The sequence below is a fragment of the Balaenoptera borealis genome (genome assembly GCF_965194805.1).
Source record: "Balaenoptera borealis genome assembly, chromosome: 1".
Lineage (NCBI taxonomy): Eukaryota > Metazoa > Chordata > Mammalia > Artiodactyla > Balaenopteridae > Balaenoptera > Balaenoptera borealis.
Window position 1 is genome coordinate 2,070,860 of NC_138860.1, and position 21,844 is coordinate 2,092,703.

Genomic DNA, 21,844 nt, shown 5'->3' on the forward strand with positions numbered 1-21,844 from the left:
TCCCCACGCCTTTCCCCTCCTTCCGGAGTCCCAGCCGAGCGTCCCCGTGTTTGGGCACCTGGCTTCGTCACTGCCTCAGAGCTCGGCATGGCTCCTCTCGGGAAGTGGCTGCAGGCAGCAGCCTGGGGCAAACGCCGTGGCCGGGAACACAGCGCGGAGGGCATGAGGGGGGCTAGGCGGGCTCTGGGCTGAGGTCCGCGCGTGAATAGCACTGCCTCGTTCATCACGGGACCAGAGGGGCACAGAGGCCGAGACCAGCCGGCCAAGCCCTGCAGCTGCCCAGAAGAGGAGGTGTTGGTTTCTAGCCCTCAAGGGCCCTCTGTGGGGTCATGGTCGCCGGGCCTGGCTGCCCTTCTCCTTGGTCAGATCCAGCGTGGTATCGAGGAGATTCTGAAATGATCGTTTGGTTGGGTGTGTTGAATATATAAGGAGGGAGTGGTGAGGTTATCCTCCTAGAAGTAATTACAGGCTATGAGACAGACTCCGAAGGGAGATTGTGACAGTTCTTATTTTAAAAAGAAAAAAACATTTGCTTATCCTGGAGATTTTAAGGTAGAATTCCCTGAAATGTATTCTACTTGATGTTAGGAGGCTTGAGAAAAAGAAAACAACAAACCGTTCTGAGGTCCACTTGGGGATTTCTGGGTTAAATGCGAGCAGCTTTCTTTACTGCAGGGTTTTCTCTGGGATGCACCCTGGGGATCTCCAGGGATTGAATAAAGGGGCTGCATTTCTCAATGTATTTGGCCGTGGAGCCCTTTGGGGAAAGGTTTCAGTGACTACCTTGCCTGTAGGCAGGGGATGGGTGAAGCCCATTTGTGCTGTCATTCCGAGTCCTTGGTTTCCTTACAAATTCTCCCAGTTTGGGATGGCAGGGGTAGGAGAGGCTCTGGAAGATGTCTTCATGAAGGTGCCGATAAGCTCCACCACACACGATCCAGTGTAGGAACCCCTGAGTGGAAGGAGAAGCAGAGGGCAGTGAGCTCACCTCTCCCAAAGCCACTTCCCGAGCCCTGTTCCGAGTTTGAAGTGACATAGTCAACCAATTTCTGGTCTCAGTCCCTCGCCTCTGGCTCCGGTCCCGGTGAAGACAGTGAGAAAACCTGGAAAGGGAGAATTATGTTACCTGCTCTGTAGATGGTCCAGCCCACTCAGAGGTCACAGCCCCCTTTGCTCCATCAAGATGGTTCAGCCCTCCCCAGGGATACCCAGTGTCAATCAACAAACATTTATGCAGCAGGGACTGTGTGTTTCAAAGATGAAGCATGAGGCAGGAGCTCTTGCACTTAGAGTTTACACCTTGGGCCGGGAGACGGGGTCAGGAAGGGCTCCGGGAAGAGTGCTCTCTGGCTGCCTGCTGGCCACGAAGGGTGTAGGGCTGGGGAAAGGGGGAGATGGGGTCGGGAGACGCTGGACTCCTAGGAGAGGGACGGCCTGGGGTGGGCAGGCCATGCTCATGAAACCATCAGCAAGAAGTTGTAATGATGTGCCATGGGGGTGGTAGGGAGAGCCTCTGGCAGGATGTGACCACAAGGAGCTAATAGCTGTTGGGGGGCAAATGCCACCTGATGCAGAATTAGGAGCAACTAGGACTGGGGAAGGAGGCCCAGGAGACCCCACTGGTGGCTTCCTGACTCTCTCTGCTGCAAGTTGGACTGGGTGTCACCACGTTCCTTGTACAATATGACTGTGCCGGGCATGACTGTGAACACGTCCTGGTCATAAAAGGGCAGCCGGGACAGCTCCGTCGGGCAGTGAGCTTCGTGGACGATCGGGTTCCTCCTGCCGAGCACATCTCGTCCCAGTCCCTGGAAAGTACACCTGAGGTGCCGAGGGCAAGGAGCCCCGCCCGGGAGGAACTAGGGCCCTAGAAAGGTGGAGAGTATTGCTTCAACTCCTCCCTCCAGTAGCCTCCTCCGTGCTCACGTGGGCGGGGCCAGCCCCCCACGCACTATTTCAGAAGCAGGCTTTTAGCTAGTGAGTTGCTTCATACTGATACAAATAACAAATTACAAAAAAACAAAATATGTTTAATGATGCGTCTTTTATGTATTTGTATATAATGAACGTTTAAGTGATGTGAACTGATCCACCCACTCAGGGAGGAAAGTAGTCGATGTTAACGGGAGACCCCATGGCTCTTCTTGGGAGTCCTCCAGTACCCCGAATTTTCCAAAAGACCTGGGGATTCAGTCTCCAGGGGGAGTAATTATGACGGAGTCGGGACCTGGAATTTCAGCAACCTGCTACTGCCATTGCTCCTCACGGCCACACGGTGTCGCTGTCGACAACTGGTTCCGCCCAGTCCGGGAGCTGAGCCCGTGGGCTGGTTCTCGGTTGCTGGTCAGATCCTGTCCAGGTACTGCAGGTTAAGGAGGATCCCAGTATTCATGTTTTTAAGCTCAGGCGAGGGGGTTCCTCACCAGGTTCCCAGGGGTACGGCTCCCTGTACTTGACTCTGGTTAAACTCGGTCCTCCCCTCCCAACGACAGAAGTCCGTGGCCATCCTCCTAAGAGCATCTGCAAGGGGCCATTACCTTCCCGAGGACCACCCAGGTGACCTGTGGTGCCACTCTTACCAGGGCAGGAGCTCAAACGGCGTGATCATCAGAATCTGCAGTGGAACATCCCCTTCAACAGGAGTCATAGTTTAGTAAGGTACTCGTGTTAGGTCAGCACAAGCCCCTCTGAACTTCAGGTTCAAATGTGAAGCTCTAGGAGAAATAGTGAGGGAATCGGGGGGAGGGAGAGAAGGGTAGGGGTGACTAGCATTTACTAGTTCATGAGATCACTAACTGTGGAACCTTGGGCAAGTAATTTAACCTTTCTTCACAAGCCTCCGTTTTCTCACCTGTACAACCGGATGAGATTAGCACCTACCTCACAAGAATTGTGTAGGAATTAAGTGCGATGTTTCACGTAAAGCACTTGGCACGATGCCTTGCACAGCAAGAGTAATAAACGATCGCTATTATTATCATTATTATTTTATTATTACTATTATTATTATTTCACCACGGGTTTTGTTCACCGCTCCATCCCAGAGCCTAGGGCAGTCCCATGCACAGATGCTCTCGGTAAGTACGTGCTCTCAGGCCGCTTGAGGATAACCTACTACCCGGTGTCCTTCCGCTCCTCGCCAGGGTAGAGCATTCCGCGGAGGAAAATGCAGATCACAGTTCACCTGCAACTGTGCCCTCACCTGAGCTCGCTGCCAGGTCGTCGGTCCTTTTCTAACAGTAAAAAGAGAACTAGTTCAAGAAATACATGGTCAAGCTGTGAGGTTGCTTGCTTGAGTGACTTTTCTGAATAGTCATAAAAAATGTAAATAGCATGTAAGGAAAATGAATAGGTATTGAATATTGAATCGACACAAATAGATATTAAGTTGTATTTATTAAAATTGTCATTAGATGTAAATAAGCTTCTGACCTCAATCAAATTATATTTAAATAATTAAGTCAAATATGAATAGACAGGGATCATGCAGGAGAGGAGAGTCTGGATCCCATATTTTTACAAAACAAAAGCACTGATAGCAAATAATTTTGAGCACTCGTTACAGGCCCAGCACTGGGCAAGGGACTGAGGGGCACCACTAAGAGTGGGAGAAAGGCCTGCCTTCTGGTGGTTTACTATCTGGTTGAAGACTCAAGGCACAGCCTGGAAAGTCTATGTTGGGGGCTGGAGAACTCAGGCAATCAGCCTGGGGCAGGACTGGGGGGGAGCAGAGAGGCCCCCAGGACCCGCAGGGTCCGTGTCAGCCAAGGGTGAGGTCGGGCATGAGCAGAGCGTCCGGAGCCGAGGGGTGTTTGGAAGAGATTTTCTAGAACCGTCCCTTGAAGGACACTTCCCTTCAAAGGGGAGCCCGGAGGCCGTGGAGCGGGAGAGGGGTATGTGACTTTGTCCTGCAGCTTCACACAGTCTTTCAAGGGCAGTACTTTGAATGCTGTTGATTCTTCCTGGTTTCCGTTCAGCATGGAGGGCAGGGCTAGCTGGGAACAGACTGGGACCCGGATAAAGGATAAAGACGAGAAGGTGCAGGAGACTCTCGGGAACCTGAGTGTGTCAGCGACCTTCCCCTGTCAGGGACAGAGCCGGCCCTTCCATCAGGTAGAAGGCTTGGCCCGGCATCTGAGGCCCCGCTGCCCCATCCCCGTCCACGTGGGCTGCAGCACCCACTCACTTGCTCATTCAGGGACCCCTGAGATCTCCCGTGGCGAGGGCAGTGTGACAAGTGCAAGATGGCATCGACAGGACACTGGGTACACGGGGAGGGGGCGGGTCAGAGAGAATGCCTAGAGGAAATGACAACGAAGTGGAATCTGATAACCGTGGGTGAGAGGAGTTGGTGGCACTTAAATGCAACCCAGGCCAATTATTTCTGAAATAAGAGCATCCTGGTGTCTGGGAAAGGGGCTGTGTGTGACTTAGTCCTACCCCCTCCCAGCCCAGCTTCCTGTCTCATCCTCCCTCCCAGTTATTCAACAAGCATTTGTGCACTCTCTAGCCTGCCAGGCTCTGCCCACACGGAGCTGAAATCACAGGCACTTGTGTTGAGTGGCAGAAAGGACAAACCCAGGAGGGCTGAGGGGGCACATCCCAGCCCCCCCCACCCTGGGGACTGGGGCACAGAAAGCTTTGGTGGTGCCACTCCACACAGGAGGGCTTTGAAAGTCCTGACCGCATGCGGGTTCCTCTGAACCAAAGATGCATTGCCTTCAATAAAGAGTCCGACCCTTAGTTGCCTTATGGCTACCGCTGGGGTTTCTACTGCCGACTCAGTAAGCAGGCTCGGAGCCTCCAGATGTGAGACCCTGGCAGGTGCGAGTGACCAGACTTGTTCCTCAAAGGAAATGACATCGCTGGGCACCTTTTGTAAGGCAGGCCCTGGAAGAGGCGTCTTTGGGTATATTTTTTTCTCATTTGCTCCTCATTCAGTATTCGTCTCCTGGGAGGGATGTTTTAATTATCTCCATACTGGAAACTGTGCCTCAGAGAGGGCACCCAAGCATTAAGGTGTGAACCGGGATTTGAACCCTGCTCTGCGTGTATGTCTTCTGCAGCCCACTGCCTCCTCTCATGATGCTTACAATCACGTTGGAGGGTGGGGTGACACAAAGGAGCCCAGGATGCAAGGCCTTTCCTAATTGATATGTTCACCCTCTTCTTTAGAGACGGTAGCCGGGACCCTCTCCTGCGCGGCACACAGCCCGGGGACCCCGAGGGCCGTGACGACCAAGACCCTGGCGCGGGGCCCGCTGGAGCCGCAGAGCTGCGCCCTGGGAAGGCCCGCGCCCACCCCGCATCCCCGCCGGCTGCTCTGAGACGTGCCCGCACAGTCCACCGCGATGGCTCGCCTTAGGGGGACCTCGGAGCCTGCTCCCAGAGCGAAAAGAAGCCCTGACCAGTCCAGCCGCCCGGAGCCGCGGCTGGCGATGTGACTCGCTCCGCGGGCAGGGCGCGCAGACCCCGAGTCGGGGCGATTCGGGGCACGCTCCGGGTCCGGCTCCGCGCGGCACCATGAACGACGACTTCTGCCGGGCGCTGGCGGCCCGCCGGCCCGCGGCGTCCCCCGGCTGCCTGCCGCTGGGCATCGGGCCCCCTCCCCGGCCGGCGACCCCGGCCCGCGCCGAGCCTCTGGGCGCCGTGCCCTTCCTGCTGTACCCGGGCGCCGCCCGGCCGCCCTACTGCGACGCCTACGCGGCCGCGTTCCCCGGCGCGCCCTTCCCGGGCGACTACCCCTTCGAGCCCGCCTTCATCCAGAAGCGCAACGAGCGCGAGCGCCAGCGCGTCCGCTGCGTCAACGAGGGCTACGCGCGCCTCCGCGGCCACCTGCCGGGCGCCCTGGCCGAGAAGCGGCTCAGCAAGGTGGAGACCCTGCGCGCCGCCATCCGCTATATCAAGCACCTGCAGGAACTGCTAAGCGCCGCCCCCGACGGCCCCGGGCCCCGCGAGCCCCGGGGGCCCCCCTCCCTGGCGCCCGACTCGTCCGAGCCCTCCTGCTGCTCTTCCTCGCCCCTCTTCGAGTCGGAGGACTGCAGCCACTGAGCGGGCTGGGGCCGCCCGGGCTCGGGGTGCTCAGGCGTCCGCGGCACCCTCCCTCCGCCAGCGCCAGCTCGGCCCCGTCCCTTCCAGCGGGGGGGACGGGGGCGGGGTGGGGGGGACGAGGGGCACGAGAGAGGCCAGAGCGGCAGTCGGGGGGCGGCGAGGGCGCGCGCCCCGTCCATGCCGGCCACCCCGGGGTCGGGCTCCGGCTCGGCCTCAGCCCCGCGCCGGGGAAGGTCGGAGGTACCCCGGTCGTGGTGGTCCTGCTCCGTCCTCCGTGGCCACGGGCGCAGCCCAGGAGGCGAGTCTGCTCTGGTCCGCACGCCACGCCCCTGCTCTCCACGAGATGGCCTCAGACACCAGCGTCCGCTTCGGGGTCTTGCTTGTCTCCTCCCCCCGCCCCCAAGAGGAGCCCAGAGGGAGAGACGCAGGCCAGATTCAGCCTGCACTCAGCCCAGGAGGCGGCGGAGTGTGTGCGCTGGTGGCGCCCTCTGGCTTCCTTAATGGAGGGCCTTACCCACCCCACGCCCCAGTGTGACCCTTTCCTTCCCCCCCGCCCGCCCCCGGGGTGGGTGAGGACTGCGTGTCCCCCCCTCAGACTGTACTCTGTGGGCGTGGGGACCGCATGGGTGTACCTGCGCTGTGTTTGCACGAAGGGGCTAAATAAAGACGTTGGGTTTTGTAATTCCCAGGTCGTTGTCCTCCTTCCCTTCTCTGGCGCCCTGTCTCCTTCCCACTCAAGCACTTGCCTCCAGGGTGTGTGGGGTGTTCTGTTAGCTCATGCATTCAACTAACATTTACAGAGAGCTTAGTACATGCCAGGGGCAGTGTGGGGAGGGCACAGAGTCCCAGAGATAGACACCGCCCCTTGCACAGCTAGGGGCAGGCTGGGGGGGAGAGAAAGGTGGGCACACCCAGGAGGCCTCCCCACGGGGCGTAGGCATGGGGTGAGGGTGCAGGATCTTGGCCTGACGGCTGCAGGCAGAGATGTGAGGGAGGGCTGTGGACTCCTACTGCGCTGGACCACCCAGCACCCTTTCTGGACGGTGTCATGGGCCTGCGGGGAGGGGTGGGTTGAACCTTGACACCAAGGAGCTAGTCTGAAGCTTGAGGCTCCATTGCACTTCGCGAGCTCTCCGTCGCCCCAGCCTTGAACCTTCCATCCTGTCTCCCTCTGCCCCAGCCCAGACCCATGTGTGAGCCCCCAGCCCCACCCCCAGCCTCCTTGGGGACATACCGGGCTGTCACTGGCTGGGCTGGGGAGGAATGACAGCTGCCTGGCCGCGGGAGCTCGGCTGGGCAGCAGAGAGCCCGCGGAGGCTCATTTTACTCGCTGGGAGCAGGGAGAGTGATCCCCGGCCCGCCCCGGCTGCCTCAGCAGGGCAGGCTCGCCCAGGGGCTCAGCCGCCCGCTCCCCAAGGCAGGGGCACTGGGGACTCGGGGAAGAGAGGGCAGCGGGTGGGGAGCAGGAGAGGCTGAGGCTACGGGAGCCATGGAGCCGTCCTTGCACCAGGATGAGGGCCTGAGGAAGAAACAGCCCAAGAAGCCTGTTCCCGAGGTCCTGCCCAGGCCGCCCCGGGCCTTGTTCTGCTTGACTCTCCAGAACCCCGTGAGGAAGGCCTGCATCAGCATCGTGGAATGGAGGTATCCTTCAGGGCCAAGGGGCTGCACGGAGAGAGTGTGTGTGTGTCATGGGAGGGGAGGAGCGGGGCTCACAGATCTCAGGCTTTGGGGGCCGGAGACCGGGGCCTGGGGATGGAGCTGGGAGCCTTTGGGAAGGAAGCCCTCAACCGAGGAGCAGGGGGAACCGGCGGGGCTTCCAGGGGCCGGGGCTGAGGCCCAGGTCCTGGAGGCAGCCTGGGTGCCTCTGTAGTGTCTCTGGAAGGTGCTGGAAGGTGTGCCCAAATCCCCAGTCCCCAGCGTCGAGGGCTCCTCTCAGCCTCCCTGGGATATGGGACAGGGCTGGGGTGGGGAGAGGCGACAGCGGGCCGGGTGGGGAGGAGAGATGGGCCTGCACCGAGCTCTGCTGTGAACAGCAGGCCTGGGTGGGAGGCACCACGTGGGCACAGGGACATGAGCCCCCTTCTATGTTGGCATTAGCTCTGCGAGGAAGAATGATGACAATTTCCAGCTTATTTGGGGAAGAGAGGAAGGAGATGCAGAGGGGGGAGGCCATTGTCAAGTGGGTGCTGAGTGAGCTGGTCGGGAATATTTGAAATACTTCTGAAGGGTTTTGGAAGACCAGGCTCCCACCAGCTGTTGCCTAGAAGAAAGGAGAGTAAGGGAGCGGGAGGGACAAGGAAAACCCAGGCGGAGCCGGAAGGTCTGGGTAGGAGTCAGCCCTGCCCCCTCGAGGCACTGCTCGGCACCCGGGAGCCTCGTGCCCTCCTCTGTCCGGGGGGCGGGGGCAGACTTCCCCACCCGTCTCTCTCGCCTGCATCCTGTCGCCTCTCCAGTCCTCTGCCCCGAGGCCGCCTCTCTTCAAACCCCAGAGGAAGGTGGCTGGGAAGGGCACGGGGTCTCCCTCTAGCCATCTGTACAGGGCGTCCCCCAACCACGCACGAAGAGCTCGGCCCTCCCCCCTTCTCCCCCTCAGTGCCCTCCACACCCGCCCTCGAATGGTCAGCCTCCCCGGAGGCTGTGCCGCTCACCAGCAAATCCAGGGAGCCTGCTGGGAGTGCCCTCCGGAAAACGGCCGGCAGGGCCTGTGTGGGTGGGCGCAGGGCCCTGGGGCCACGGATGCCGTCGGTTGCCGTCGGTTGCCGTCGGTTGCCGGCCCCTCCTCAGGCTGCAGAGTCCGGGCTTCATCCCTCCCGGCCCGCTTCCCAGGGGTGCTTAGCCCAGGCCGCAGCAGCCCCAGCCTCCCTTGCTGATTCTGCGAGGGCGCCGCGGCGTGTCTGGCTGTGGCTCCGCGGAGCGGGGAGAGCGGTGGTCGGTAGAGCAGGGGGTGGGGGGGTAGGTACTGAGACGGGGGCTTAAGTCTCCCCGGGCCTTGAGGCTGAGTAGCCCCCAGCCAGGAGCCAGAGCCTCGTGGTCCCAAAGCGCCTCAGTGGACGCTCCCTGTAGGAGGAGAGGGAGGCGGGTGGCCCACAGGAGCCCGGCCCCGTCTGTGCCCTGCAGGAGGGCAACGTGGGCCCATCAGCCTGGCCTTGTAGTCAGTCCAGACAGACCCCCAGCGCGCTCTTCCCCTTAATCCCACAAATCCCACGCCTCACTCGAGGGCTCTCCTTAACCCTGCACCAGACCCTTCGAGACCATCATCTTACTCACCATCTTTGCCAACTGTGTGGCCCTGGCCGTGTACCTGCCCATGCCGGAGGATGACAGCAACACTCTGAACCTCGGCCTGGTAAGATGGGTCTTCCCTTCCTCCTGCCGGCCTGCTGCCCAGGCTGCGGGCTGGTAGATGACGCTGGAGCTACAGCCCCCAAGGATACAGACCCCACGTCCCCACCACCTGCAGGACTGGCTGAGTGGCTCAGAGCTTTGCAGAGCTTTGGATTCCATCATATCAGCACTGGGCAAGTACCCGCTGTGCCAGGGGCGCTGTGCTGAGCTCCTTACGAGAGTAAGCCATGTCCTCCTCACCACAGCCCCTAAACTAGTCCCATTTGACAGATGTGGAAACTGAGGCTTTGTAAGGCCAACGATGGGGGCTGAATGCTGAGTTCCCTTCCGTGGTTGTAACCCGGAAGGATCGTGCTTCTGTGGAGCTTGCCTTTCCGCGATGGTTTGACGGAGAGAGAGCACATGTGTTAGAGCCACGCTCTCCTCACTCCGTCACCAGTAGCAAGTCCACAGGCCAGAAAAGGCCACGGCTGGAAGGGGTTTTCCAGAATCAGGCTGTCCTGGCTCCTCCCCACCTCACTGTGTTTATGGGTGAGAAAACTGAGGCTTAAGGGGGTAAAAGATGGACTTACCCAAGAGCTAGATCATAATAAAATGCTTGACATTTATTAAGTGCTTATTAGATGCCAGGTTCTGTGCTAAATAGTTTACATTATTATCTTTTTCACTTCCTGTAACTGCCCCCGTGAAGTCAGTAACGTTATTAGACCCATTACAAGACAAGGAAACCGAGGCTCAGGGGGTCACCCACATGCACGCGTCTTCTCATAGGGTCTCAGACGCGGGGCTCTGACTTTCAGACCTGGCCTGTATAGCTGTGCCACCAACGTGGTGACAGTACGAGGGCCCCTGGGGAAGCCCCTGGAGATGTTGTTCTCGGGCATTTACCAGGCTCCTGAGGGGACAGGCCGATGGACCCGCCCTTTCAGCACGCTTTTCCTGCACTAACTCTGCGGGGTGGGCGGAAGGAGAGCTGTCAGCATGCGTCCAGGGCCTGAAAGGATGGCATTTATTTCTGCCTCTGCTTTGCGCTGGTTTCCATGGGAATCTATCTTGAGCTGGGGAGAAGCTGGGATTCTAAGTGTGTGCTTGGCTATAAGTGGAAGAGCTCAGAGAGTGGGATCGAAAGCAGGCAGGGCCTGCGGTGAGGCTGGCGGGGAAGGTGCTTCTCGGAGCCTGGGCCCCATGAGGCCGGTCCCTTGTCTACGCTCTGGAATCCAGGAGGGTCCTGCATCCACTCCACCCTTTAGGAGTTCATATCAGGGGGCCTCGGTTCCATTTCAACTCCTTAAGAAGTTGACTATTTTGGAAAGAAACTCCACCCTCCTTGAAGGTGCAGAATCAGACTTTAGTGGGTATGTCGCCTGCCATCTTGAAACAAAACGGCTGCCCTAAAAAGTTCACACGGTGCTGTGTGCTTGCCTTTGGCCTGTGGGCTGAGTGACGGAGTCTTGGGTAAGTTCTAGGGCTCGTAGAGACAGGGTGATGAGTTCCCTGGCAGAACCGGACCGGAAACCTTCCCAAAGTAACGACCATCACGTCAAAGGTCAGAGCTGGGTGGGTCATTGCTCATCAGTGAGGGACCCTTTGTTGTGAAGCCCAGAGAGGGCAGGTGATACTCAAGGTCACACAGCCAGCTCCTAGCTGAGGCCTCCCCGCTTCTACTTGTAGTTATAGGCTGATCTCCGCAAAAGCCAGCAAGAGGGAAGGGAGGGCAGTTAGAGCAGGAGGGAGGGAGATGGGGGCTTTCTCTCTTCCTCGCCCTATTGGCCACTTTGTAGGAATCTGAGGAAGGTCTGGGACCCCCCCCAGTCATCCAACAGAACCATGGTTGGGAGAAGGGAGGCCCAAGGACCCACTCTGCACTAACTTTCTTACTTATTTAACAGATATTTGTCGTGTGCCTGTTACATCCCTGGCACGTACAGGGGACCTACTTGTGAACCAAACAGACATAATTCCCATCTTGACAGAGATTAATTCATCCAATCAATCAAACAAGCAGTTAAAAGGAAATGGGAAACATGCAAGGTCTGGGTGCACTTGGACGTTGTCCTGGAGGAGAACCTGAGTGAGACGGGGGGGTCAGGGTGGCCCCAGCGGATGGCATGTCTGACCTGAGCCTGGAGGGCAGGGCCGGCTTCACGGGGTGTGACCTGCACTAGGGAGGGCTCTGTGCTCAGGGGGTGATGCTCTGGGGTGGCATCGAAACATCTGATAATTTCATCTTTGAGTCCATGTTTTGTAAGTGAAGTTCGACGGGGACAGGGCACGGGGCCGTGGCTCACTCGTGGTCCTGCCTTCTGTCACTTCCTACCCCTCCCCTGTCTCTCAGGACAGACTCTCAGCTCAGTCCCCTGGGAGGCCACCTGGCAGAGCCTGGGCGTGGTCCTGGGAGCGTCAGGGTTGGCACACGTGCCCTTTGGTGTGTCAGTCCCCAGCCTGGGCTGACAGCACCACGGCCCATTCAGAGAGGGCCCTGCAGGGTCCAGCTTCCGGCCCAACCCCCTCCCGGTGCTCAGTGTCTCCTTGGGGGAGGCCTGTCCGCCTTGGGTGGAGGCACTGGGCCCGTGTGAAGGGCCAGGGCATGGCTGGGGGCGGCATGTGCACTGGGTCACGGAGGGGAGGTGCCTGGAAGGGTCTGCACCCTCCACAAAGCACTAAATAGGCCATAAACCCCACCATGATAGGCTGACAAAGGGAGCGTGGAAGGAAGCCATCTTAGCACCTTTAATGGCACAGGTTGTGAACAAGCGCCCTGCACTTGCATCTTGCACTGGGCAGGCCGGTCCTGGAAAGGGTCCCGGATGAGGGTGGGGCATGGAGAAGAGGCTGTCACAGCCCCGCAGGAGGAGAGCTCTGGGTGAGGGGCCACGTGGGCAAAGGACTGGGGGCACGAGGTAGAGAGATGGGCTGGGATTTGGAGCATCTCTCAGGCTATCAGGTAGAGCGAGGGGGGTGGGGGGGTGGGCGGAAGCAGGGAAAGTGGTGTCCAGTGGAACTGAGGCCCAGGTGATGGTGAAGACGGAGAAGTGGGAGATTTAGGAGGGGGGATCTGTGGCCTCGGTGCCTGACGGGCGTGCGGACAGAGCGTGGGGGAGGGGAGGAAGACGGCGAGGGTGACACTTGGGTTTCAGAGGGGGTGACGGAGCAGATGGTGGTATCGCTTTCCGAGACAGGCGTTCCTGGGGGAGGAGCAGGCTGGACTGGGGGAGGGGGACGGCGAGGTCAACCCCAGACGGTGCAGGTGCAGAGGCTGCGTCCACCCAGCACGTAGATTTGCAGGTCTGAGCACTGGGTGACAGAAGCTCCCTCACTTTGGGTGACTGCAGACTAGCTGGGGTGAAGGGGGAAAGGTCAGGGGGCAAGAAAGCCTTCCCACAGGGGCCTGGTGTGCAGACTCGAGGCAGCTGGCACCCTCGCTCGTGGGAGGGAAGCCTCGACACCTGTCCTGGGAACAATCTCCCCTGGGAGGCAGGGGTCCCCTCCGGGAGCTTTTTCCTCCCCCTCCTCCTCCTCCTCCTCCTCCCCCTCCTCCTCCTCCCCCCAGCTCTCACTGAGGCTGAAAGCTGCATCAGCCTGGCTGGAGAAGCCGATGGTGGTTCAGACAGTGGGCTCTGGAGCTACAGCTGTGTGATCTTGGGCAAGTTACTTAACTTCTCTGTGCCCTCAGTTCCCTCACTTGTAAAATGGGGATAACACTGTAAAGTTCAGAGAAGGTTCTGGATGAGTCAAGCCCTTATAAATTATGCCACGTTGTCTATCGACACAAGGAATCTTTATCATGCGGGGGTCACAGTGCCTCGGCGTGGGCTCCCCAGCCACAAAGCCCCTGGTCACAGAGACCCTGGGTTGTTCCAGAGTCAAAGTGTATAATCCCTGGCAGCTATGACCAAAGGATTATTTCAGACAAAAAATTCTCCTTCACCCCACCCACCATCTGTCCCCAATCTCTTTAACCCTTCTCCTCTCCTTCCAACATCCAACTCATCTGAACGGCTTTCCTGACCCCGCCCCCGGCCCCATCCTCCAGCCAATCATCATCATCGTCGTCACCATCATCATCTTCATCCTCAGCTGTCGGGCACCTGCCCCATGCCAGGCGCTGCTCTGATGCTCTCAGTGCATTATCCCCCTGAATGCCCACCACGGCCCCCCAAGGCAGCACTATTATATTTCTCACTTTTACAGATGAATAAACGGAGGCACAGGGCATGCCCAGTGGACTCCGCGGGCAGACCTGTACCCTCGGTGGGGCATTGGGTGTGGCTCCCTGGACATCAGAAGGGGACACAGGAGGAGAGTGGTCTCTGCTTCCCTGGGGAGTGGCCTGGGGGGGCCGGGTCCCAGGACAGCAGGTCCCGGGCCCTCCCTGCGTGCGACCCCACTTTCTCCTGACTGTGGAGGTGCCGCCCGTCCAGGCCAGGACAGATGCTGAGATCCAGCCCCACCCCTACCTGCCCCAGACAGCAGGCTGCTTTAGGCCTGCAGGACCAGCGGCTAACACAGCTGTCCCGGGGTTCTCCCAGCCGAGTAGAGGCTGGGGACACCGGTCACAAAGCGGCACCATGTGTCAGGGAAGCAGGAGGATGGAATAGACCCTGAGCTGACCCGGGGCCAGCGAAGGGCAGGGAGGTGAAGGCTGAGACCAGCACCCAGGGCGCTGGCCCCCAGCCCAGACCAGGACCCTGAAAGTCCGGTTCTGCCCCTCGAAGGGCTACCTGCTCCCTGAGGCCTGCAGGAGCCCTGCTCCTGGGGGATCCCCTGACTGAATTAATTAAAGGAAACCTTTGGGAGGGTCTCCATTCCAGCCTGGGCCAGCCTGAGGGGACCCACGTGGAAAAACAACAGCAGTGACCAGAGTTACCAGTTCTTGGGACAGGCTAGAAATGATCTATCTATCACTTCGCCCACAAACTAAAAGTAAAAACTGATTAAAATATAGAAGGAACGCATGTCAGAGGTTAGTTCAACGCGTAAGAGAACAAGGAGGAGGGTAGAGTTGGCTCAAAGAGAATTTGAGAAACAGGAATCTATGCTATCGGAGAAAAGGTGATAGGCTAGGATTGCCGGGTGGGACGCTGAGCTGGTTACAGGGCAATGAAAGTGTGTCCATGGGATGGCGGTTTCTATCAGGCAGAAACCATTTGTGTCTCTACTGGGCAGAATCCTGAGACTCAAACAAAGGTACGGCCCCCAGGTCAGTGGTTTTCAGGGCGGGGCAGGGGAGGGGCGTTTGGCGGAGCCTGGAACTTGGGGAGGGGCCTGTGTCCTGAGCGCCACTAGCATCTAGAGGTCAGAGGTTAGGGTGCTGCTACACCTCCCCCCGCCCCGCCCCCCGCAACTCACAGGACAGCCCCGCTCCTGCCAACAAAGAGCTGCCCACCCCAAATACGGGGAGTGCTGAGGCTGAGAAACCCGCCCTAGACAACGAAAGACTCCTTGGCCAGACCTGTTAGCAAAGGTTCCAACAAGGACACGGTGCCTGATTTCCGAGCTCTAAATGGTTTTTGGTAACACGGGTCAAGCTAGCCTTGGTGCTGCAGGCGCGGGGAGGCCGGCGGGACTGGATGGGCCTTTCTCCCCTCCGGGGCCTCCCTCCCTCCCAAGCCTGCCTGCCCTCAGACCGAGGCCCCTGCACATTCCTGGGGCTCCGGTTGCTGCCGGCTAAGCCTCTGGCATCCAGGGCGCTGTCTTTTTTTAGGGTCCGGAATGTGCCTGCTGAGGCCACAGCCCACTCCACCTCCCCTCGGAAGGACCCCAGTTCTGGCCTGGCCCGTCAGAGACCCTGGACTTGCAGGGCACAGGCGTCCGATCCGGGGCCACCGGACAAGCTTCTGGCAAAATGACAGGAAAGCTTGGCTTTCAGGCCCCACTCGGAGCCTGCCCTCTCCCACCCAGGGGACTCAGAGTCCCCCACCCTCACCCGCACCCCTCACCCCAGGCACCGCGTAGGCACTGAGATGGTGGACGAACAAAGCCTTCAGAGACGCCCTGAGCGCTTGGCCCAAGCCGGTCGGTCTCAGGGAGCCCTGGCAAAGCACGGGCCTTCAATCAGCCACAGTGCCTCTGGCTGACTTTGGTGGCAGCTTTCTCCAGGCCGTGAGCCCCAGCACCCTCCTCCGTGCCTGGGCGAGCAGGGGACTGCCCTCCCAGGACCATCATGGTGACGAGTGTCTGGCAGGCACACGGGGTGGCTGGGTAGGCGGCCGCGCTGTCCCCTCTCTGCCCTCACAGTGCTCCTAGCCCACGGCCAAGGCCCTCTGAGCCCAGGCCTGGGGGGCGAGGGACAGGATCCGATGAGCCCCTCCAGGGGTCCCTGGGTGCCCCTTCTCCCCCTCCCAGCACAGCGTGGTTGAGGCCACGGACTCTGGATTCACATTATGGCCCTGCCACTCAGAAGCGATCCTGGAGAAATTACCTAACCTCTCTGTGGTTCAGTTTCCTCATCTGTTAAATGGGAGTAAGAGTGCCCCCCTTCAGGGTCCCTGTGAGGATGAACTGTGTGTGTGTGTGGCTAGGACAGGGCCTGGCACACAAGCTTAGTGACCCAGAGCTGTTGTCACCACGATTACCCAAGACAGTACCATCTCCCGCCCTCTCCCAGGTGGGCTCCCCGCTTTCCCTCCTCCGCCACCACCACCCCACCCCAGGCGAAGAGGCCCCTCCTCTGTGACCCTCAGCTCCGCTGGCTCCCTTGTCTGGACTGCCCCACACGCCTGACCCGCCCGGACCCGTGGGAGCTGGTTCCCCTTGCGGGAAGAGAAGGGGAAGGCAGGGTGGTGGAGAAGCCCGCTCAGACCCCATCCGTTTGGGTGAGAGCTCATCGGGATAAATATAGCCACTTCCCTCACTCCAACAGGTCATTTTCCAGACTTGGAGGCTGAGGTGGTCATGGAGACAGATGCCAGGGCCTGGGACACTTGTGCGTGGCGCGGTCACAGGATGCCAGGCCGGCTTCCCCGAGACGCTTTTGGCCGAGTCGGGGCAGGTGGACCGGAGCCCCACTCCCCTCCAAGCCCCACATCCCTCAGCTGCACGTAGGAAAAGCAGCAGAGTAGGGGTGAAGCTCAACCCACCACTGGGGTGCCCAAGAAGTACCATCTTTATTCCTAGAAACCAACTTTGTTTGGGTCCTAAGCCCACATCCCTCTGGGATGGAGAGAACTTCAGTCAGGGTTGTTCTCTGGTCATCCTGCTGCCCCAGCCCCGGGTCTCAGGCAGCACCAAGAAGCAGGGCTGTAGGGCCTCGTCCAGCCTGGCTGAGGCCATGTTGTTCTGGCCATGTGGTTCCCCAGGCCACCGTCCGCTGTCTCCATGTTCAGGAAGTTCAGGAAGCAGGAGTCCTTGGCAAGCCTGGACCCTGCTTTCCCGGGGGTCCTCAGGGCCCTCTCCCAGACCCAGCCACATCTTCAGGGTGCTATTAGGAAGCAGGCCCAAGGTTGATCTACCCTTGAACCTCTAAACCCTGGGGTGGGTCTCTGTTTTGCTGGGGAGATGCCTCCACCATGCCTCCCACACCAGGGTTGGGCCTCAGGAAACCACCAGCCGGGACCTGCCTCCAAACCTCTCCCGAGGCAGAGGGCCCAGCATCTGCTTAAGGGGCGAGACAGGGGATGACTCCAGGAGGGAAACAGTCACTGACTTGTAAAAGCATCTCGTGGCAGCACTGTGTGCCAGCCTGCTCCGAGCGCTGGCTGTGAGGACCACCACGGGCCACCCCCCTACAAGCACCAGCTCCCCATCCCTCAGCCAAATCCACTTTGGCTCATTGAAGCAGACGTGCCTTAAAGAGTTAACAAATAGAGTGGAATGCCACCCCCGTCCCCCCCCCAGTAAGATTTGTGTCCTAACAGGTCCCAGTGCCTTGACCCTAAGGAAGGAGCCTCAGCCCTGGGATGGGTCGGCCGCCTTCCCAGGACCTGTGACTACAGCTGCCTGTGGCGACTCTGCAGCCCTGCCCCGACCAGCCCGTTAGGGTCTTTCTGTGGACCCTGCAGATCCCAGAGCCCTCCAAGGGGCTGCCGGGGGGCTGGGGGGCTGGGGCCCAGGCCAGCTGTCGGGCAAGCCCCAGTGCCTGGGGCAGGAGTGCGGCCCCTCTGCAGTCAGACAGGGAGACTGAGGCCGCGCAGGCCCCCTGGAGGGAGCCCAGCCCACTCCCACCCCCTCCCCACAGAGCCCGGGGCCTGCCAGGGCTGGTGAGCAGTCGGGCCAGGGTAGCTGACCCTCGGAGAGGGAGGACGCAGCCCGAAAATAGAGGCAGTGAGAGCGGGGGATGCAGCCTGAGTCCCGCTGCTTTCAGCCCAGGACTTTGGGAGGGTCTGGCTCCAGCGCCCCCAGAAGCAGGTGCAAGGCCTGTGGGTCACGGTCACGTACCAGGCCCACCTCCGGCCAAGCGTGGCCCCAGGGGCCCAGCGAGAGGCCTGTCTGTGGAGGGACGTTTGGTAATTAAGGTCCTTCCTTCTAGGGAGCTGGTATCGGAGCCCTCGCCTCAGAGACAGACAGGCTTATGGTCCTCCCTCGAGGTCGGGGGGCCAGGGGGGCCGGGGCAGGCATGTCTTCCCTGCTCTGGAGCCGGAGCCTGGGGTCTAGCGTCCCTTCTCAGGAATAGAGATGGCGAGGCCACATCTGCTTTTTTTTTTTTTAATTAATTAATTAATTTATTTATTTATGACTGTGTTGGGTCTTCGTTTCTGTGCGAGGGCTTTCTCTAGTTGCGGCAAGTGGGGGCCACTCTTCATCGCGGTGCGCGGGCCTCTCATTATCGCGGCCTCTCTTGTTGCGGAGCACAGGCTCCAGACGCGCAGGCTCAGTAGGGGTGGCTCACGGGCCTAGTTGCTCCGCGGCATGTGGGATCTTCCCAGACCAGGGATTGAACCCGTGTCCCCTGCATTGGCAGGCAGATTCTCAACCACTGTGCCACCAGAGAAGCCCCCACACCTGCTTTTGAGGTATGTGGCGGCAGAGGTTAAATTTTCCGTTGTGTATTCGTTCAACAAACATTTCTGGAGCACCTACTGTGTGCCAGGCAGTACTGTGTACCCCAGAGCAGAGCTCCGCAGACAATCTGTGAGGCAAGACCAGTTTGTTGCTGTTAAATTGCTGTTAAGTTGCTGTGGGCTGACTAGCTGTCCTCCCACGCGGGACCATGTCACAGTCTGTGCCGTGTGGGACTCACAGCCCACGTTGGTCTGTGATTCACCCACGTGCTTGGAGGTTGTGGCACGTCGCTCTGGTTCCCAAGTGCTGCTTCTCAGAGCCTCTACGTCGCTCATCCCAGGGTGATGACAGTGGACCAGCGCCAGGGACACTGACACATCAGGCACCCACGTGGCCGGCGTGGTTCTAGACGCAGGTGACACAGCAAAGACTCTGGACTCTACATTCAGGTCGGGGGGGTGGGGACAGTCAAAGGAAAGAGAGAAACAGAGCATGGCAAACAGTGACAGCTGCTGACAAAGACCCCAGGCAGGGGAAGAAGACAGCTGGGGGAGGGGAGGAGGGGTCCGGAGGGCCTCAGTGGCAACTTTGGAGTTGGGGTCCTAAAGAAAGAAGACAGCAGCCGTGGGGCTATCTGGGAAGGACCTTCCAGGCAGAGGGAACAGCAAGGGCGAAAGCCCTGAGCCCCAGAGATCTTCGGGGGTGGGAGGGGAGCCGTGCCCAGGGTGAGCATCAGAATTGCCTGGTGGGCTGGGGGAGTCCCGCCGCAAGCCTCCCCTTAGCCACCACCAACAGAGACTCAGGGAAGCTGCCCAAGGGTGCCCCTGGCCCCCACCCAGCTCCCATTGCCGATGGGGGAACGTCACCTCTTCTGTCCTGTGGCAGAGAAACCAGGGGGACCGCCGCCCTTGGGGCCCCCGCTCGTGGTCTCGGGGGGCTGCAGTTTGGCGGAGGGTGGTGGAGAGCCGCACAACGGTACGGGGACTGCGGAACACACAGGAGGAGCTCGCCCTGGGGGCTCAGAAGGGTCTGGGCAGATGAGAGGTCTGCTGGGTGACGGACCTGGGGACACAGGCAGAGGGCCCGCTGTGAGCAGGGGCGCCGGGACCGGGGCAGCGGGAGAGCTGGGGCCTGGACGTCACACAGGGGCTGTCAAGGGGTCGTGCAGGCCAGGGAGGCGTGGGGACACAGGCTGTACAAGTTTGGGGGACAGGCCAGCCGGTGCAGAGTGCAGGCGGATCCAGCAAATGTTAGGGAGCAGAAAGGCCTGGGCTGGGTGGGTGGAGGTACCCAGGGCAGAGCAACGGGAGGGGTCCGGAAAGACCCCGGGTGTCCCCACTGGGCAACTCAGTGCCATTGGCCAAGACAGAGACCCCTCGGAAGAGCGGGCTCTGGGGCAGGGAGTGTTTGGTCGGCTTAGAGGTGGGCCGGACGGAGCCCAGACAAGACCACGGACCACAGGTCCGCGAGAACCAGCGCACGCGGGGCGGAAAGGCTGTCACCCCCCCGAGCGTCGGGAGGGGCCCGGCGAGGCGGACGCTCCCACACGACGGTCTCCTGTCCTCCGCTGGTTCCGGCAGGGAGCAATCGCCATCTCTGTTGTACAGACGAGGAAACTGAGGTTCGCGGAGGCTTAGGAACTCACCCGAAGAAACAGAGCTGCTGAGAGAACCCCTATGCCAGGGACCCCCTGCTTCTCTCTGCCCGCTGGAGGGGGGCGCCTCAGGAAGCGGGGATGGGAGGGTCGGGGGTTGGGAAGGCTGATGACGTGGATCTTGGACAGACAGCCAGCGCCGCCCACGGCATCCAGGGAAAGGGCCCAGGCCGGAGCGGCTCGGGGGCCACCCAGTGTGACATCGGTGGCACAGTTTCTGTGACACAGGGAGGAACACGTCCCCCTGCCTCTCCTAGGGCAGGGGGATGGGGTGTGCGCACGCAGGGCTCCCACGCAGAGTGCTGTAATTCCAGGCGCTCCAGGGTCGGGCCGCGGAGCCTGAGGGACCCCATGGCCCTCGACAAGCTCACTGGGAGCCAGGTGGCAGCAGGACAGGCAGGGGCAGGTGCGGGCAGCCCTCCCGGGTGCATGGCCGGCCGCCCGGCCTGTGAGCACAGCAACTATTTTGGGCCCTGTTTCCCCTCCCCTCAAGCCCATTTCTGCCTTGCCCCTGGGGTGGCAGCCACGTGGGCATTTAAACACTGACTCAGCTTCACTCTACTCCTCCTGCCTCTCTCCTAATGCTGTGTCTGCCTCCCGGGCAGCCTGCCTGCGGGGGAATGGACCCCCGCCCGCCCCAGCCCTGCCGTGGCCATGCTGCACCCACCCCCTCGCAGGGGCCGCCCGGACGCCCTCGGCAGGGCCCCTCCGCGGAGCGATTGCCCCAATTCCCACCGGCGGCCCTACACAGGCCCTTGAATGGAACGGTGCCGCTTTGCATTCTAACCCTACCTTACCGTTTTCTGGAGGAAGGAGAAAGCTTTGGAATTACAAGTTGGTGGAAGGAATTAGGGTCCAGGTTAAGGAAAGCAGGCTTAGCCCATATATGCCTCAGTTTCCCCCTCAACATACAAAGGGAGATCTTGCTTCCAGGAAAATGCTCTGAATACCAAGTTGGGAGGGTTCTGGCACCAGATCCATAGCAATGAGCCGTTGGCGACCTCTTCCCTTGCTTTCCACATCTACCCACTCGGAAGTTAAAGTAAATTCTCTCCCAGGTCACTAGCGGGGTGGCCCCAATACAGCGATGGCTCTGTAGTGTGCTGGCCCGGTGGTGGCGGGCTTTCTGGGGTGGGTGTGGGTGAGTGACGGTGACACGGGCTTGGGTTGTGAGGTCCAGAGGACGGCGGTCCAGTTCTCTCTACGCGCTCCTGTGGTCCCGCAGGGCTGCAGCCCGGTCTGGGGTGGGGCGGGCTTGGGGAGGGGGGTTGCTGGTGAGGGCGCGTGTGCAGAGCTCTCAGAAGCCGCCAGCCTGGCTGGGATGGCTGCAAGGACAGCGGTGTCAGCCTGGAGCTCTGACAGAGTGACCTGCTTCTTCAGAAATAGCTCTCTCCTGGGCCCAGAGGACAGGGAAGGGTGACCGGGCCAGGAAGGGGGGCTGAGAGAGCCGGCCTACAGGGGAGGGCCTGGAGGAGTCGGCAAGGCCTTCTGCAGGGGGCACTAAGCCGAAACCCTTGGCCTCCGACCTGTGGGGCCTCGTCCAGGCACAGTGACCCCCGACACCCCCCCGGCGTGATGGTGCTCGTGCCCTTTAAGTGGCTGCCTGCAGAGGCCGCAGCAGGTGTGGGCAGCTGGGGTGGGCCCGGGGGTTACAGAAAAGTGCATGAGAGGTAAGACCCTGACCAGCCAGGGAGGCCCAGCTGGAGTCCCGAGGAACGCCCCCCGCCTCCTACTGTGTGTGAGTCCTCAGGATGAGGGAGGAGAAAGCCGCCCAAACAGGAGCCAGCTGGGGGCCTTCACTCTGGGGGCTGCCCTGACCGTTCATTTATTCGTCCAGTTCTAGGCCTGAGAGGT

The 21,844-nt window shown here is 60.3% G+C and overlaps 3 protein-coding genes across 5 annotated transcripts in view; 2 read left to right on the top strand and 1 right to left on the bottom strand.

Annotated features, from left to right (window-relative positions):
- The first annotated feature begins 1,661 nt into the window (after positions 1–1,661).
- Positions 1,662–7,006, top strand: ASCL5 (achaete-scute family bHLH transcription factor 5). Its single transcript, XM_082391182.1, has one exon. The coding sequence runs from the start codon at positions 5,524–5,526 to the stop codon at positions 6,049–6,051; it is 528 nt and encodes a 175-aa protein (XP_082247308.1). The 5' UTR covers positions 1,662–5,523; the 3' UTR covers positions 6,052–7,006.
- Positions 7,007–7,395: 389 nt separating this feature from the next.
- CACNA1S (calcium voltage-gated channel subunit alpha1 S) overlaps positions 7,396–21,844 on the top strand; it is a 62,342-nt gene continuing 47,893 nt past the window's right edge. For all 3 annotated transcript variants that reach the window (XM_082391089.1, XM_082391090.1, XM_082391091.1), the window contains exons 1-2: positions 7,396–7,692; positions 9,292–9,397. In XM_082391089.1, the coding sequence (XP_082247215.1) occupies positions 7,541–7,692; positions 9,292–9,397 (258 nt within the window). In that variant the 5' untranslated portion in view covers positions 7,396–7,540. The remainder of the gene's footprint in view (positions 7,693–9,291; positions 9,398–21,844) is intronic.
- On the bottom strand, positions 15,387–21,188 carry LOC309628273 (uncharacterized protein). The gene is made up of 3 exons (XM_082391168.1): positions 19,982–21,188; positions 19,203–19,398; positions 15,387–18,775 (listed from the first exon to the last, which is right to left on the bottom strand). Exons 1-3 carry the CDS (start codon positions 20,486–20,488, stop codon positions 18,411–18,413), a joined length of 1,068 nt encoding a protein of 355 aa, XP_082247294.1. The 5' UTR covers positions 20,489–21,188; the 3' UTR covers positions 15,387–18,410.

Bases quoted from the DNA above. Each gene is read 5' to 3' on its own strand.
- ASCL5 (XM_082391182.1), top strand. From the start codon at position 5,524: ATGAACGACGACTTCTGCCGGGCGCTGGCGGCCCGCCGGCCCGCGGCG.
- LOC309628273 (XM_082391168.1), bottom strand. From the start codon at position 20,488: ATGGGCTTGAGGGGAGGGGAAACAGGGCCCAAAATAGTTGCTGTGCTC. The intron at 19,399-19,981 runs GTGAGTTCCTAA...CTGTGTCCCCAG, and splicing joins CAGCAGCTCTGTTTCTTCGG to GTCCGTCACCCAGCAGACCT. The intron at 18,776-19,202 runs GTGACGTTCCCC...ACCTGAATGTAG, and splicing joins TCTGCCACAGGACAGAAGAG to AGTCCAGAGTCTTTGCTGTG.